We start from the raw sequence: 18,237 nt of genomic DNA, 5'->3' as shown, positions 1-18,237 counted from the left end.
CCTGCCTAGGATTTCTGTCTCTCTCAAAAATAAAAATAAAGGGGGCGCCTGGGTGGCTCAGTCGGTTAAGCGTCCGACTTGGGCTCAGGTCATGATCTCGCGGTTGGTGAGTTCGAGCCCCGCGTCGGGCTCTGTGCTGACAGCTCAGAGCCTGGAGCCCGTTTCAGATTCTGTGTCTCCCTCTCTCTCTGCCCCGTCTCTCTCTGTCTCAAAAATAAATAAACGTTAAAAAAAAAAAATACAAATAAAAACATTTTAAACCTTAAACTCTGTTGTGGTATTTAACATTGTTGACATCCTCCTGGAAACTCACTCCTTCCTTCTGCCACATAACTCTCAATTCTTCCTACCTATCTGACTTTCCTTCTCATTCTCTTATACTATTCATATTCTCTCTGGAGGATTTCATCTATTTTCCATGGCTTCAGTTACCATTTATTTGTGGATGACTTTGAATTTATATTTCCAGTCCATATGTTTTGGATATCTAATGCCAGTGGACAAATTCACTTGGATGTGCCCCAGGCTCCTCAAATTTGTCACTGCCCAAACATCTATTTTCTTTATCTGTCTTCCTAATCTGCTTTGTCCTGTGTTCTCCATCTCCATGAGTGGTATTACCCTCTTCTGTTGTTGAAGCCAGAAGCCTGGGCATCATTCTGGATTCCTCTCTTCTGTCCCTATTATCTAATGAGCCACCAAGCCCTGAGAGTTCTGCCTCTTAAATATGTCAAATCTGGCCATTTCTCTGTTCACTCTGCCACAATTTCTAGTTCAGGCCACCACCATCTCTTGCCTAGATTACTTCTCCAGATTCTCAAATGGTTTTGGTGCTCCAGTTTTCTTGCCTTTCCAATTCACTCTCCATACTGTGGCCATAGTGATCTTTCAGAATTGAAATCTGATCTAGCCACACCTTTGTTAAAATCTTAGAATGGTTCTATTGGTAAAAAACAGTCTCTTTTACCACTCCAACTTCACACTCCATCCTTCAGCTACATTGGCCTTCTTTCATTCCTTGAATATCTTTCATTTTGGAGTCTTTCACGAAAATTTTTTTCTGTTTGAAATATTACTATCTCTACCCCTCCTGTCTCACCCCTTTGCTTTTGCCTGGTTTACTCCTGTTTGTTCTTATGTGAGATTGCTGCTCAGCTCAGCTTTTGGGAAGTCTACCCTAACCTCCTTAGGTCTTGGTTAGGACTGTCCATATCACTTTGTTCTTCCTGTTAATTGAGTTCATCTTGTTTGTATCCCCCACAGTAGGTGATAATCTGAGGATACAGCTGAAGATTTACTATATCTCTGGGATACAGTAAATACATTCAGTAAATATTTGATGAGCAGGTGAATGAGTAAATGAGTCTCATTCATGGATTCATTTCTTTTCACATGACTCTAATAGGGGTATTCCTTAATTTCCCCCCTTCAGTCTTCTCTACATAAGCTTTCCATATTCTACCGGAATAATTATCACCTATTTGTAATATTAATACAATTATCACCTTATTAATTATTATCACTTAATAATTATCACCTGTTTGTAATTTAGAACTCTTATTTGAGCTTTATATTTATATCCAGTTGTTTGCTACAAGTATTTAAAGGGATAAATGATCTACAAGTATACCTAAAGCTGACCTCCTTATTTCTCCCCCTTTCCCACCTTTTTATTTGCTTCTCTGTGGCTGTGATGTTAGCCTCTAATCTTTCATCAAAGCTGGGTATCTCTGAACTATTTTAGATACCTTTGTCTTACCCCTCCCACCATGTATAGGGGTCAGTCCAGTCCATTGAAGAAGCAGTCATTACATAATTTATTTTGAATATATGTGTTAATTTTATTTTATTTTTTAATTAAAAATTTTTTTAATGTATTTATTTTTGAGACAGAGAGCATGAGCAGGGGAGGGGCAGAGAGAGAAGGATACACAGAATCCGAAGCAGGCTCCAGGCTCTGAGCTGTCAGCACAGAGCCTGATGCAGGGCTTGAACTCATGGACTGTGAGATCATGACCTGAGCTGAAATCAGACACTGAACCAACTGAGCCAACCAGGTGCCCCATGTGTGTTAATTTTAAAATAGAAAATTCTTAAGTTTTGCAGACTGCATAAAAGTCAGAATATAAAAATACAGCACTTTTTTTTTTTTTTTTTGAGAGTGGGTGGTGGAGGGGCAGAGGGAGGGAGAGTGAGAAAGAGCCTAAGCAGGCTCTATGCCCAGTGAGGATGGGGGGTGGGGGGGCTTGATCTGAGTACCATGAGATCATGACCTGAACTGAAATCAAGAGTCACACTTAACCAGACTGAGCCACCCAGGCGTCCCTCTCATACTAATTAAAAAATTTTTTTAATGTTTTATTTGTTTTTGAAGGAGAGAGAGACAGAGTGTGAGTTGGGGAGGGGCAGAGAGAAAGACACACACAGAATCCATCCAAAGCAGGCTCCAGGCTCTGAGCTGTCAGCACAGAACCTGACACAGGCCTCGAACTCAAACTGCAGGATCATGACCTGAGCTGAAGTTGGACGCTCAACTGACTGAGCCATCCAGGCACCCCCATTTACCTTCTTACATAAGAAGATGAGCCTAATATCAGAGGACCAGTGCACTCTGATTTTTCAAATGTCCTATTGTTCATATTACTATTGCTGCATAACCTAAAATTTGGCTGCTTGAAAACTAATTTAGTGTGTTCATGGATTCAGTGGGTCAGGAATTTGGACAGAGCATAGTAGGAATGACGTGTTTGCTCCATGATGTCAGTGGTTCAGTGAAAGACTTAAAGGCTGAGTGTTGACATTTGTGGGCTGTATGATCTAGAGTGTTTATTCACGTTTCTAGAAGGACTCAAGGACCAGGATTGCTGACCGAACCATCTATAAGTGTTCTCTCCGTATGGTTTGGGCTTCCTCACATTAAACAAGCCTTAGAGTAGTAGAGCTTAATTAACGGACACTCAAAGCTCCAGAAGCATGTGTTTCAGCAAACAGGGTAGAGCTGTGTTGCCTTTTCTTACATAGCTTTTAAAGTCATGTAGTGTGGTTTTAGTTGCATTATCTTAGTTTTGGCACTGTCAAAAACCCCTCAGATTTAAGGGGAGGAAACATAGACCCTGTATCTTGATGATAGGCATATCAAGGTGACATTATAAAAGAGCATGTGAAATGGAAGATACAGTTGTGGCCATCTTCAGAAAATACAGTCTGTCACACCTTTACATGTATGAAATGCTGTTGTAATAGACCATTGTACCTTAAGGTATTGCCCAGCTATTGGAACACTTCTCTGGCTTTACTCCCCTACCCTAATCTGTCCCTCCAGTCTCTGAGGAGCTTATTTTTTTTTAATGTTTATTTATTTTGAGAGAGTACCCAAGTGCATGTGAGCAGGGGTGGGGGGTGGGCAGAGAGAGAGGGAAGGAGAATCCCAAGCAGGCTCTGTGCTGTTAGCACTGAGCCCAACTTGCGGAATGATCTCAGGACCACGAGATCATGCCCTGAGTGGAAATCAAGAGTCAGACGCCTTAACCGACTGGGTCACCCAGGTGCCCCTCTGAGGAGCTTATTGACTAGAGGACTACATGCTTGCTCCTAGTTATTATTACAGTTAGCTATTCATGAGAATTACATGGACTTTCTGGAGAAGATGGAATATTAAACAAATTCACACAACTTACACTGAACCTTTGTAATTGTAGCCTCTGTATATTGGGAGAATACCTATGTGACATAGACCTTTGTATACGTAGATGTATACCTATGTATATTATACGTTAGTAATAACTCGATTAATTGAGATTTTTGAAGAAGGGTAAAAGGATTGTTTTTTATTTAGCAGAGAGTAAATGTGTTTCTGCTACTTCAAACCATAGGAGTGAGATATGCACATGAATACAATATTTTTGGTTTTTGCAGATATGCAATATGATGAGGATGATGATGAAATCACCCCAGACTTGTGGCAAGAAGCATGCTGGATTGTAATCAGGTAACTTTTTAGACTAAACTAAGCCTTAAGAGGCACAATAAACTATAAAAGGATTTCCTGCTTATTCTGTTCTTGAAAATTAGATGTTTTATATGTATATGCTCCATGAGAGCTGGTTTCTCTATTTATGTATTTAACTTGAACCTTTAAAGTATTTTAAGACTTAAAAAGTTACATGAAGAATTTACGTATACATTTCGCTTAGATTCCCTAGATGTTAACTTTATACAGTTGCTTTGTGTTTTTTTCCCTCTCACTACATATTTTTTCCCTGCGACATTTGAGAGTCTGTTGCAGACCTAAACATATTCTTTTACATGCTTATAAGTTCTCAAAATCAGGAAATTGATACTAATACAATAATTTAATCTACAAATCTTATCCAAATTTTGCTGGTTGTCTCACTAATGTTGTTTATAGCAAAATAAATTTTTTTCTGATCCTGGATCCAACCTAGGATTACATATTATGTTTAGCTTTCATGACTTGTTTTTTTGTCTCTTATAATTTAGAACTGTCCATAAGCCTTTCTCTCTCTCTCTCTTTTTTTTTTTTTTTTTTAACTTTGGCATTTTGGAATGCCAGTTACTTTTTAGAATGCCCCTCAGTTTGGGTTTGTCTGATGTTTCCTTATAATTAGATTCAGATGATGACATTTGGCAGCAGTGATGTTCTCTTTGCAGTCCATCAGGAGGCATGAGATGCCTATTTTTTCCATTTCTGGTGTTAATTTGATTCCTTAGTTGTCTTATTATTTTAAATGGATAAAGAGTTATGTTAGGTTGTATTTTAACCCAAATTTCCATCGAATTCTAAATGCAATTAAGATGTAATAAAACTCGGAAGCCTTAACAATAGGTAAGAAAAGTAACTTTTCATTTTTTAATGTTTATTCTTTTGTTTATTTATTGAAGTTTATTTATTTTGAAAGAGAGTGAGCGAGAGGCAGAAAGAGAGGGAGAGAATCCCAAGCAGGCTCTGCACTGCCAGTGCAGAGCCAATATGGGGCTTTGAACTATGAACCATGAGATCATGACCTGAGCCAAAACCAAGAGTCAGACATTTAACAGACTGAGCTACCCAGATGCCCCTAGTGTTTATTTATTTTGGAGAGAGAGAGAGACAGGAGAGAGAGAATGAATCAGAGGATCTGAAGTAGCCTCTTTGCTGATAGCAGAAAGCCTGATGCAGGGCTCCAACTCACAACATGACCTGAGCTGAAGTCAGATGCTTAACCAACCGAGCCACCCAGGCACCCCAAGAAAAGTAACTTTTTTTTTTCTTTTAATACTTATTTTTGAGAGAGAGAGAGACAGAGTCAGGATGTGAGTGGAGGAGGGGCAGAGAGAGAGGGAGGCACAGAATCTGAAGCAGGCTCCAGACTCTGAGCTGTCAGCATAGAGTCTGATGTGGGGCTTGAACTCATGAACTGTGAGATCATGACCTGAGCCAAAGTCAGATGCTTAACCAACTGAACCACCCAGGTGCCCTGAACCTTGTTTTGTTAAAAATGTATTGAGATTTGGGGATATAAGTGTATATTTTTACAATTAAACATGGCTATAAAAACTTTGTACTGAGATATTGGTATCTTCTGTGATATTTGAGTATTAAAACACCAAGAGGCATCTTGCTAAGAAAAAATAACTAGGTAGTTACTCTGTGAGTGTGCACAGGGAGAGGGAGAGAATCTTAAGCAGGCTGCATGTCCAGTGTGGAGCTGGACATAGGGCTTGATCTCACAACTGTGAGATCATGACCTGGGTTGAAATCAAGGGTCAGACACTTAATATTAAGTCACCCAGGTGCCCTTTAAAGACATTTATAATTAGGGTCTCCTTATAGTTCTTATATTATGGTTTAATTATTTTACCCATAAGTCTTGTTTTCCTAAACTTAATAAGTTCTACAAAGAAAGTGTTCCTAGTCTCATCCCTTTTTTGGATACCTCATAGTATCTGGTATAATGATGGACATAAGGTGGTTGGTATTTAATGATTATTTGTTGGATTTAATTATAATGAAAATGAGGAAGTATGCTAGAAAACGTCACTGAATTATAACTGGTTTTAAACCCAAATATTTTCCCAGTTCCTATTTTGATGAGAAAGGCTTGGTCAGACAGCAGCTGGATTCTTTTGATGAGTTTATTCAGATGTCTGTTCAAAGAATTGTGGAAGACGCCCCACCTATAGACCTACAAGCTGAAGCTCAGCATGCTAGTGGAGAAGTTGAAGAACCGGTAAGATGGTTATTCTAATAAAGTAACATATGTAAAAGAAAAGTATTGATTTGAAATTTCAGTCCTTCTGTCAGCTGGCCTAAAGGTTTAAAAAAAATGGTAGGTGTTTTTAGCAGGGTGCTTACAGCATTTTTAAGAAGCTCTTGATTTATTCTTCCTAATGGAGAGATGCATTTTGCAAGTAGTCCAAAACTAACCTTTATTCAGATAGTAGAGATTTAATAACTGGGGAGAGGGAACTTAGAAATATAATGAATTACTAAGAGAAACAAGCCACAAATAGTTAAGCCCCCCTTTTTTCTTTTACAGTAAGGAATCATAAAATGTATTTGAAGGACTTTTCCCCTTTTTATTATTATTTTTTAAAGTGTATTTATTTTGAGAGAGCGTGAGAGCACACGAGTGGGGGAGGGGCAGAGAGAGAGAGGGGTAGAGAGAATTCCAAGCATGCTCCCGGCTGTCAGCGCTGAGCCTGACTCAGTTCTCGATTTCAGGAACCATGAGATCATGGCCTGAGCCAAAATCAAGAGGCAGACGCTTAATCAGCTGTGCCACCTGGCACCCCTCTTTATTTTTTTTGTAAGAAACACATTATTATAATTATATAAGAGATTATAAAGGGAAATGACCCAAACATACCAGCTGTTTTAGTTTTTCTAAGTTTCCTAGAGTCTTTGTTTACACATATGTGTGTTTTTAGCATTGTTAAAATCATAGGAAGAGTCTGATTTTATAATCTGGTTTTACATGAGTGATTGTGAAGAAGTATGTAGTCCAAAATAATGGCTGTCCCTAGTTTTTGAGAAGAGAGGTAGCATTGTGGGCTTTGAGAGCAATGGGGAAACTGAAAAACAAAGTGAGGGAGAGCCCCAGTTCAGTCCTTCTTTTATATCTAACCAGTTCAGTCTTTCTTTTCTGTAGCTAACTAAGCTTCTTTTTTTTTTTTTTTATGTTTTTTATTTTATTTTTGAGAGAGTGAGACAAAGCACTAGCAGGAGAGGGGCACAGAGAGAGGGAGACACAGGATCTGAAACAGGATTCAGTCTCTGAGCTGTCTGAACAGAGCCTGATGCAGGGCTTGAACTCACGGACTGTGAGATCATGACCTGTGTTGAAGTCACACGTTCAACTGACTGAGCCACCCAGGAACCCCTCTGTAGTTAAGCTTCTGAGGGTTGATCTGTTCTTCTCATTCTAACTGGAGACACTGCATAGACTTGCTGTTAAGAACAAAAATAATTGACTCTTTTGGCACTGTACTGGAAAAATGGGTATACTTTTTTTTTTTTTTAATACTTACGGCATTTTCTCTTCTTGGCATTTGCAAAACGAGAGATAACAATAAACATAACAGATTCAGAGTGCCAGTACCATTGAGCTCTATTGGAGGAAGAGATTTCTTTTTTTTTTTTTTAACATTTATTTATTTTTGAGAGACAGAGAGAGATAGAGCACAAGCAGGGGAGAAGCAGAGAGAGAGGGAGACACAGAATCTGAAGTAGGCTCCAGGCTCTGAGCTGTCAGCACAGAGCCCAATGTGGGGCTCGAACTCACAGACGGTGAGATCATAACCTGAGCTGAAGTCAGCTGTTTAACCAACTGCATCACCTAGGTACCCCTGGAGGAGGAGATTTCTGAAGGGTATCAGAACTCAGTGGAAATTAAGTTGAAATTAAGCTGAAATTAAGCTGACTGTGACGGCAGGGTAGGACTTGTCTCAGTAGAGAAAAAAGATACTTAGGGGCTTCAGCAAGAAAATAAACTTGGTGTTATTTGGCTTTGGGATAGAATGACCACAGCAGTCAGTATATGATTTTTGGCTTGATCTATTTTGTTTTAGTGGCTTGATCTGTTTTTGATAGGTGTTAGTAGAAGATAAAATAGAACGAGATTGTCAGGCTTTGGATGTCATTGGAAATTATTGAAAGATTGTCACAGTATTTGCATAAAGCATTATTTTAGAAGGGTTACTTTGGAAATGGTGTTTAGTGGTAGTGGGAAGAGGCTGAAGACAGGTAGAAATCTTTAAATAGCATAGGTTTAAGATAATAATGTTCTAGATTAGGATAATGGTAGAAATAAGGAGCAGAGGGGAGGGTTCTCTCTGGTTCATGATCACCACCAGTTCTCTTTGCCCTTTACTCTAGTTTGGGAATCTTGGGTGTTAATAATTTACCGTTAATGGTCTGCTTAGTCCCACTGTCTACCTTTCTGAGATTTGGTTTGGAGAGAAATCCACACTATTGGTGTATCTCTGGAAAGTTCTTATGGATCTTGTTTTATTGGGGGAGCAAATAGATATTAATTGGAAAGTTTTTTTTTTTCCACAGGGTTGGAAGTTCTCAGTCCCCCCCCCCCCCCGCTTTTTTAAAAAAAATATTTGCTTATTTATTTTTGAGAGAGAGAGAGTGTGTGTGAGCAGGGGAGGGGCAGAGAGAGAGGAAGAGAGAATGTGAAGCAGGCTGCACACTGTCAGCGTAGAGCCTGATGTAGGGCTCGAACTCATGAACCATGAAATCATGACTTGAGCTGAAGTCAGACCCTTAACCAACTAAGCCACCGAGGTGCCTGGAAGTTGTCAGTCCTTTTTATAGAGTAAGTAGGGGGACACCTGGATGGCTCAGTTGGTTAAGCATCCAACTCTTGATTTTTTCTCAGGTCACGAGCTCATGGTTTGTGGGTTTGAGCTCTGCCTTGGGCTCTGCTCCAACATTGCGGAGCCTGCTTGGGATTCTCTCTCTCCCTGTTTCTCTGCCTCTCCCCTGCTCATGCTCTCTCAAAATAAATAAAGAATAATTAGAATTTTTTGTATATTTAATTGAAGTTAGGCTTGTGTGTGTGTGTGTGTGTGTGTGTGTGTGTGTGTGTGTGTTCTGTCGATTAGATTAGCATGGTCCTAATTGTCTGAATATCTTTTTGTTTTTTGGTAACTTTGTACTTCTGACCTTAACCAAGGAGAGTGCACATGAAACTACATAGATCATTAACACAAATCCTTCAACTGTTTGATGTAAACACAGAGCACACGAGATATGTGCATAGTCTTTATTTACTTGGGATATTTTAAGTCGCTTTGTCTTTTGCCTTAAGAAAGCAATTAAGTATAAAACTTGACATCTATGGAATGTGGATGTTGGCTTTGGAGAGTCCTCATATCAGTAAAGTGGGTTAATTTTAGCAGTTCCTAGAGCTGTTTCTACTCAAAATGTTAGTGTTGATTAAATTGGAATCATTAAAACTTTAATGGACAAAAATTACCCTTCTTCATGTTTTTTGGTTTCATTTTAGCCAAGATATTTGCTGAAGTTTGAACAAATTTACCTCTCCAAGCCTACCCATTGGGAAAGAGATGGTGCTCCTTCACCAATGATGCCAAACGAGGCCAGATTAAGAAATCTCACGTAAGAATTTTTCCAGTAGCTGATATTGAAATACCATTCAGAAAATGTAAATTTAACCAGTTGAGAGATTTAGTAAACATCTTACTGTTACTTGTGATCTACTTTTGTTTTTAAAGGTATTCTGCTCCTCTTTATGTTGACATAACCAAAACTGTCATTAAAGAAGGTGAAGAACAACTTCAAACTCAGCATCAGAAAACTTTTATAGGAAAAATTCCAATTATGTTGCGTTCAACTTACTGCCTGTTGAATGGTTTAACAGATCGTGATCTTTGTGAGTTAAATGAATGCCCCTTGGATCCAGGTGGATATTTCATTATTAATGGGTCAGAAAAGGTATAGTAAGCATTATTTAAAGAAAATTATAAAATCATAATAAAGATTTAAATTATGAAAGTTGAAATTAAAAAGTAAGCTTGTATACAGAATAACCTGGAAGTTTAAGATGCAGATTTTTTATTCTTCTTTCTACTTCAAGGACCTGTGGGTTTTATGGTGTAACTTTTTTATTGTCCACAAAGGTTCTGATTGCTCAAGAAAAAATGGCAACAAACACAGTCTATGTGTTTGCCAAAAAGGATTCTAAATATGCCTACACAGGAGAGTGTAGATCATGTCTGGAGAATTCTTCCCGACCCACCAGTACTATTTGGGTTAGCATGCTGGCGAGAGGAGGACAGGTATGGACTGGAATATGATATTGTTTGGGTTTACTTCTTTTTGTCTTGTCTTATAATTTTTTTTAAGTTTGTTTATTTTGAGAGAGAGCATGAAGAGAAGAGGGGCGGGGGGATGGGGGGAGAATACCAAGCAGCTTCCATGCTGTCAGCACAGAGCCTGATACAGGACTTGATCTCATGAACTGTGAGATCATGACCTGAGTCGAGATCAAGAGTCGGATGCTTAACCAACTGAGCAACCCAGGCACCCCCTGTTTAGACTTATGGTTTATCAGGCTGCATTCTTAGAGCTTTTCTGGACTATATTGTCAGTGTTATGTGGTAGGTATTGTATTATTTACTTATTGCTGTGTGGCAAATTCCTCCAATAGCAACATTTATCATCTCACGGATATGTAAGTAGAACCAAATGGCATTTGGAGATATGAGGGCTGAGGGTACAGGAAAAAGGGCAAGATGAAGATTTGCATATCATTTATTTTAAAGTTTATTGAGAGAGAGGGAGGCAGGGAGGGAAGGGGGAGGGGCAGAGAGAGAGAGGGAGAGCAAGAATCCCAGTGGGCTCCGTGCTGTCAGCAGTGAGCCCAATTCTTGACTCAAATCCATGAACCGAGAGACCATGACCTGAGCCAAAACCAAGAGTCGGATGCTTAACTGACTGAGCCACCCAGGTGCTCCTGGAAATCGTTTGTGAATTGTTACTGAACAGCCATAAGATGGGAGTTAAGGAAGGAGGCCTAAAGTAGGAGGAGAGAGATGACAGAAATTGTTATTAGAAGGACCATGATAATGTAGGGTTATGAGGCCAAGAGAAGAGAGAGCTTAATATTGAAGAAAAAAATATAAAATGGAGAGGTCAGTTGATGGTATGTCATTGTAGGTTAGTAATTTTTTGTATGTGTGTAGAATTAAAGAGAAATTGGAAAAAAGAAACTTGTGTGAAAGAAGCTATTTGTTAACTTTGAAATATTCAAGTGAGATACAGATCACCTCTGAATTTTTCATTCTCTGCTGTGTTTTTCCCCCATGTTTGTCTCTGTTTTTTTTTTTCCCTTTAGCCCTCATATCTTTCTTTCAGAGAGTTTTGTGTGTTTTTTTTAGTTTGTTTCTGTTTTTGTTTTCTATGGGGGGAGAGGGTGTGGGATCAGTGTTCATATTCTTTTGTATCCTGATGTAATTTCCAAATACAGTATTGGGTAATTCTGAGAGAATTTTGCCAGGCAGATAGTAGAGGATGGAAGTTTTTTCAGTTCTAATTTTTTTTTTTTTTTTTTCAACGTTTATTTATTTTGGGGACAGAGAGAGACAGAGCATGAACGGGGGAGGGGCAGAGAGAGAGGGAGACACAGAATCAGAAACAGGCTCCAGGCTCCGAGCCATCAGCCCAGAGCCCGACGCGGGGCTCGAACTCACGGACCGCGAGATCGTGACCTGGCTGAAGTCGGACGCTTAACCGACTGCGCCACCCAGGCGCCCCAGTTTTTTCAGTTCTAAATGATCAACCTGTTCATAAAATTAGTAAACCTGTTCCAGTGGTTTTGGAGAGCATCCATGGGATGTTCCTTAGAGTATGAGAGGTATGCGTCTTTTGAAATATATACAATGAACATGTATATGAGTGGTTCTCATGGTGTTTTTATATGGCTGTGATCTCTTTGTATGATACTCTAATGATTTTTATTTTTTCAGGGTGCAAAAAAGAGTGCTATTGGTCAGCGCATTGTGGCAACGCTACCGTACATCAAGCAGGAAGTTCCCATCATTATTGTGTTCAGAGCATTAGGTTTTGTGTCTGACAGAGATATTTTAGAGCATATTATTTATGATTTTGAAGATCCAGAGATGATGGAAATGGTAATGTGAAAGCAAAATGTCTTTGTAGTGTTTTCTAAGAGGTTTGAAGTTACTGACTGTTGCTAATCTTAAAACAGTAGAAAGCTGCTCTGAAGAGTAATTTAGCTGTCAGAAATCCCATGCCATTTACTATTTAGCAAAAGCCTTCAGCCTGTCTTTCTTGACAATTCTGTGTAAAATAGTCATAAGAACTAGAGGCAGCCAACTAGAGGCAGCCAAAAGTTCACTGACAGCAGCAAGAGGAAACCATAGTAAGGAACATCAAAAAGCATACCAGCTTGGTGCAATTTAAAGAAGGAAAGTGAATAGTTGATACAACTTCTTTTTTAAAACTTTTTATTTTGAAATAATTTCAGATTTATAAAAAATTACAACTCTTGTATATTCTTCATCCAGATTCACTGGTTTACCTTTGCTACATTGTGACCTTTGCTACATTTGTTTTAGCATTCTCTATCTATATAAACACATTTTTTTTCTGGACCATTTGAGAGTAAGTTTTGGGCATCATTTCCCTTTACTCTGAAATACTTCAGTGTGTATTTCCTAAGAACCAGGACATTATTCATAATACGTTTACCAAATGTATATATTCATAATACATTTACCAAAATCAGAGCCTTTAACTTAGGTACAGTACTGTTAAGCCATAGATCTTATTCAGGTTTTTGCCACTTGTCCTGATAATGTCCTTAATACTTTTTTTTCCCCCCCCGGTTCAGAATCCAGCCCAGGATGGTGCATTGCATGTCATTTTTAAGTGTCTTTAAGTCTCTTTAAATCTTTCCTTGTCTTTTTCTTCAGTGTTCCATAATATTGAAATTTTTGGGGAGGAGGATAGGCCAGTTGTTTTGTAGAATTTCCCTCCATTTGGGCTTTTCTGGTATTTCCTCATGATTAGATTCAATTTATGCTTTTTTGGCAGGAAAAATAATAGAAGTAATATTGTGTGCTTCCCAGGGCATTGCATCAGGAGTTTTGTGATGGAATTTTGTCCTGTTATTTATAAACTCTACAGTGGTGTCTTAGGTTCCTCTACTGTAAAGTTACTAAATTTGTTGGAAGATTCTTTGAGTCTAGATAAAGAACCATTTCCTTGTCATTGTTTTTCATTGATGATTCTTGTTTCAGTAGTAGTTGATATACTTAAAGTTGTCCTGAATTGTCCGGAGTCTTTAAGACTATAGAGAAAAAAGGTTAAATGGAGGCTACATAAATGTTGGTCACATAGTGAGATGGTGGAGTGAGTACATATTAGTTTTTAGAACATCGATGCAGTTTCATGAGAAAAATGGATTCTGGCTAGATTTTACTTTAAGCTTTTATCAGTAGTCATATTAGTATAAAGTATAAAAGAAAAATACGTGATTTTATCCAAAAGGCATCCCAAGTGATTCAGACTGTATTCAAACTAGAATTTTCTTAGTAAAGTGAAACAGCTGATTGATATATATATATATATATATATATATATATATATATATATATATATATATATATATTTTTTTTTTTTTTTTTTTGAAAATTACTCTTTGTTCCTTTAGCTCTTTTGAAGCTTAGGCCAATTTTTACAGTCTGTGAGTCTAGCATTTACTGTGCAAAAGTGCTTTAATTCTTTATTCTGAAAATGATTGTTACTCCTTTTCCAAATCCAGATTAACCTTTTTTTTTTAATGTTTATTTTTGAAGGAAAGAGAGACAGAGCATGAGTGGGGGAGGGGCAGAGAGAGAGAGAGAGAGAGACAGACAGACAGACAGAATCCAAAGCAGGCTCCAGGCTCCAGGCTCCGAGCTGTCAGCACAGAGCCTGATTCGGGGCTCGAACCCAGGAACTGTGAGATCATGACCCCAGCTGAAGTCGGTCACTTAACCGACTCAGCCACCCAGGCACCCCAAATCCAGATTAACCTTAACAATTTCAGAACAAGAATGACAATTTAAAAAGATCACTTTCATTTACCATACGCTGACTGCTTTATGTTACCTTTTTCTGATCTTTGGTTCCATGATTGGAATTTGGATGTTTAAACTTGAGGATCAGTGTTAAATAGACATAGGAAGTCAAAGGCAGGAAAGGCATTTCAGTATATGTGATAGGATTAAAGGGTATTTACAGTGGCCAGAGTTACTCAGTGTTACCCTTCATTCCTCATGCTCATTATTGTGTAAAATTGGAATTTTAGAATGTTAGAACTAGAGTGAAACCTAGAGATTATTTTATCTAGCCACTTTGTAGATGAGCAAACATTACATGGCTGCTCAGAGGCCACGGTTTACTTAATCGCAGGTATGAAATGTAGGTCTTTATAAAATATTCTCCTTTACAAAAAAAAACTGAGTGGTTTTATTTATAGGTTAATAACCTCTTAAACCAAGGCTGAAAATAGCCTGGCACTTTTATGCATTTGTAATTTAGTAAATTTTAATTTTGACTATTAAAAGTTCTCTAATTTGGTATAAGGTGTTTAGAAGGAATTTTTGTTTTGCCATTTGTTAAAATGTAAAAACCAAAAACACAGTACTCTTTATAATGGAATTATTTATATTTTTTAAGGAAGTAGAGTTGCCTGTGTTGATGAGATTTTGTCAAGAGATCTCTAGATCTTAAAAGTGTATTCAACTTACAAGATTTTGTGATTCCTTGGTTTTTCAAAAAATATTTGCATATTCTGTTAGTACATAGGGATATTTAACATGTTACAAAGTAAAGTTATAGTTGACTTAAGGTGAAAATGACTCTTATTTGAATTGTCTGATAGGTGAAACCTTCTCTCGATGAAGCTTTTGTCATCCAAGAACAGAATGTTGCACTGAATTTCATTGGCTCAAGAGGGGCAAAGCCTGGTGTCACCAAAGAGAAAAGAATTAAATATGCAAAAGAAGTCTTACAAAAAGAAATGCTCCCTCATGTCGGTGTCAGTGATTTTTGTGAGACCAAAAAAGCTTATTTCTTGGGGTACGTTAAATACCGTTTTAAGTTTTTTGCCAAGATAGTTTTTGTTGAAGTTAAAAATATCAAAGGGGTGCCTAGGTGGCTCAAAGAGCATTAAAAAAATGCCAGAATGGTGTTTTTAAATTTTTTAAAAAGCCAAAAACCATATGTTTTCTTTTTCACTTCTTCTTTTTTTTAAAGGTACATGGTTCATCGGTTGCTTTTAGCAGCTTTGGGTAGAAGAGAATTAGATGACAGGGATCACTATGGAAACAAAAGATTGGATCTTGCTGGACCACTACTTGCATTCTTATTCAGAGGGTAAGGAATGAGAATGATAACAGTTACAAATAGAGAGATTTCACTTTAGATTTGTCATTGCACTAGTGGAAGTCCTAAACTGTCTTGGCATCTATATTGGGTATATATGAAGTTGGCTACATTCTGTTTGCCACTTGCCCAGATTTTGTTCTACTTCGTGTCTGTGAATTTCAGGTTTGTAAGGGCAGGTTATTACTTGTATACATTTTCTTTATTTCTCTGGTAGCTTTATAAGTCATTTGCTAAGTACTGATGATATTGGAATTTTCATTAGTCCTGCTTTTGCGTTTTATAAAAACCCAAAAGCTGGAGGGAAATCTGTCAAAATATTAGCAGCTGTTGTCTCACAGTATTGATGTAATATGATTTTTATTTTATTCTTCCTCTGTTTTTGTATTTTCTATACTTCCTGTAATGAACATATAACACTTTTATATTCAGAAAAGTTATTTTTAAAAGCAAAATCTGTAAACAATATAAAAAAGATAATATTAGCACTATTTCTTTCTTCATGTTCTATTAGTGTGTTGTAGAATAGTGATTTGTCAGCCTACTGTTTCACCCTACTAAGGAGTCTCTGACATTTTTCCCTAGTTGCTCACCTCATGTGTGTTTATGTACTGTGAGTACATTAGTGCTTTTTACATAAAAAGTAGTAACGCTTCCCTCCCCCTACCCGAACTACTTTTCACCCCCTGTGGGCAAAATTGTCCATATTGAGAATGCATGTTGTTGACCTTTACATATTTAAAATACCATTTTATTTGGCAGTATGTTTAAGAATTTGCTTAAAGAGGTGCGGATCTATGCACAGAAGTTTATTGATCGAGGAAAGGATTTTAACTTGGAGTTGGCAATTAAAACAAGGATTATATCTGATGGCCTAAAATATTCGTTAGCTACTGGAAACTGGGGTGACCAAAAGAAAGCTCATCAAGCCAGAGCTGGAGTATCTCAGGTAAGGACATCGACTGTAACTACAGGTTTGATAGGAAAATGTTGTGAGACTAATAGATCCCTTCATTCATTACATGTAAATTATTTTACTTTTTTTTTTTCTTAGATGTAAAAGCACTGGGGGATATTGAATTATGAAAATGAAATTTTCCTTAAATTAGCTGTTAGCATTACTTAAGAGATTAAAGTTTTGGCTTGCAGCAAGGTAGTTAATAAGTTAGTGTACCTGCTAAGACATAAGATGGTCCATGTTAGTGAAATTTTTATATCTTAAAAGCTCCATATTAGAAGTTAACTAAAGTACAAAGTACAGTACCGTGTTGACCTGTGAACAGTGGGGGGTTAGGGACAGTAACTCTTGTGGGACTAATATCCTAGTGGTTGGAGGTGATCATATATAAAACATTTATGTGGATATGTTAGAACTGTATATCACATATATGCCATCCCTGCTATGAGGGGCACTTAAGTTATGGGATGAATGATATTATCTAGGGAAGGGATGGAGAATGGAGGGATAGGGAGAGTTCGAGAGTCAGTTGATTATAGGTTAAAATGTGACTTTGCCTCATTCTAGTATTTGCTAAAAATGCGGTAGCATGAGTTAACAGAAATGCCCAAACTACAAAGATTTGATATTGTTTTCTAGGTGTTAAACCGCCTGACATTTGCATCTACTCTTTCTCACCTGCGTCGTTTAAATTCTCCTATTGGTAGAGATGGCAAGCTAGCAAAACCAAGACAATTGCATAATACATTGTGGGGAATGGTGTGTCCTGCCGAGACCCCAGAGGTAATACATTAGAATTTACGTTCAGGACAAAAAGTCTACCGATAATTATGTAGGGTATATAATTACTTTTAGAAGTAAGTAATTTGTTGTGCGGTTTTAGAATTAATGTTTTATTTATGATTTTGTTCTTAGAGTAAATCCTGAAATCAAATTGAAGGAAAAATGTTTATGGAAAGGAATTTTGATAGGTATGTTAAATCCATATGAATAATACTTTGTTTATTCGTAGGGCCATGCTGTAGGACTTGTGAAGAATTTAGCCCTGATGGCTTATATTTCAGTTGGATCTCAGCCTTCTCCAATTCTTGAATTTTTAGAAGAATGGAGTATGGAAAATTTAGAAGAAATATCTCCTGCAGCTATTGCTGAGTGTGTATAGACATGATTTCTTCTTTGAAACTATTGTTAATCTTTGGTTATTGCTTAGCATAGAGTTACTAACTGCAAAATGCTTTTGGTTTCACATTTTAGTGCAACCAAGATTTTTGTTAATGGCTGCTGGGTTGGAATACATAAAGATCCTGAACAACTTATGAACACCCTGAGGAAGTTGCGGCGACAGATGGACATCATTGTGTCTGAAGTGAGCCTTTAATTAAGAGTAGATGATTCTACAGGATTTCTAAACAAGGCATAAGACTAGTGACAATTTTCTTTACATTGGCATTTCTTTAACTGCTTTCTCTTGAATTATAGAGTACATTGTCAGAAGTCTAGGTGATTCTTTTTTAAAGTTTATTTTGAGAGAGAGAGAGAGACAGACAGTGTGAGTGGTGGAGGGGCAGAGAGAGAGGGAGAGAGAATCCCAAACAGGTCCCACCCTGTCAGCACAGAGCCTGACGTGGGGCTCAAACCCACGGACTGTGAAACCATGACCCAAGCTGAAATCAAGAGTCGTATGCTTAACTGACTGAGCCACCCAGGTACCGCATAACTATGTTCTTTATTGAGAATTTCCCCCCACTTTTTGTTTTTTGGAGAGGGGCAGGTGGGGAGGGGCGGAGACAGGGAGTGAGAGAATCTTAAGCAGTGTGGAGCCCAATGAGAGGCTTGAGATCATGACCTGAGT

General features: G+C 37.9%; 1 protein-coding gene across 2 annotated transcripts in view; it reads left to right on the top strand.

Moving 5' to 3' along the window:
* The window catches only part of POLR2B (RNA polymerase II subunit B), a 43,176-nt gene that overhangs the window by 3,261 nt on the left and 21,678 nt on the right, over positions 1-18,237 (top strand). For both annotated transcript variants that reach the window (XM_086704970.1, XM_025921316.2), the window contains exons 3-14: positions 3,916-3,988; positions 6,080-6,230; positions 9,519-9,631; positions 9,748-9,967; positions 10,153-10,311; positions 12,001-12,165; positions 14,925-15,121; positions 15,299-15,418; positions 16,190-16,376; positions 17,025-17,168; positions 17,398-17,537; positions 17,640-17,751. In XM_086704970.1, the coding sequence (XP_086561096.1) occupies positions 3,916-3,988; positions 6,080-6,230; positions 9,519-9,631; positions 9,748-9,967; positions 10,153-10,311; positions 12,001-12,165; positions 14,925-15,121; positions 15,299-15,418; positions 16,190-16,376; positions 17,025-17,168; positions 17,398-17,537; positions 17,640-17,751 (1,781 nt within the window). The remainder of the gene's footprint in view (positions 1-3,915; positions 3,989-6,079; positions 6,231-9,518; positions 9,632-9,747; positions 9,968-10,152; positions 10,312-12,000; positions 12,166-14,924; positions 15,122-15,298; positions 15,419-16,189; positions 16,377-17,024; positions 17,169-17,397; positions 17,538-17,639; positions 17,752-18,237) is intronic.

Source organism: Puma concolor, chromosome B1, assembly GCF_028749965.1.
Source record: "Puma concolor isolate L17-30 chromosome B1, mPumCon1.1.hap2, whole genome shotgun sequence".
NCBI lineage: Eukaryota > Metazoa > Chordata > Mammalia > Carnivora > Felidae > Puma > Puma concolor.
Note: the sequence above shows the minus strand (reverse complement) of the source record. Positions and strands in the feature narration are given on the sequence as shown.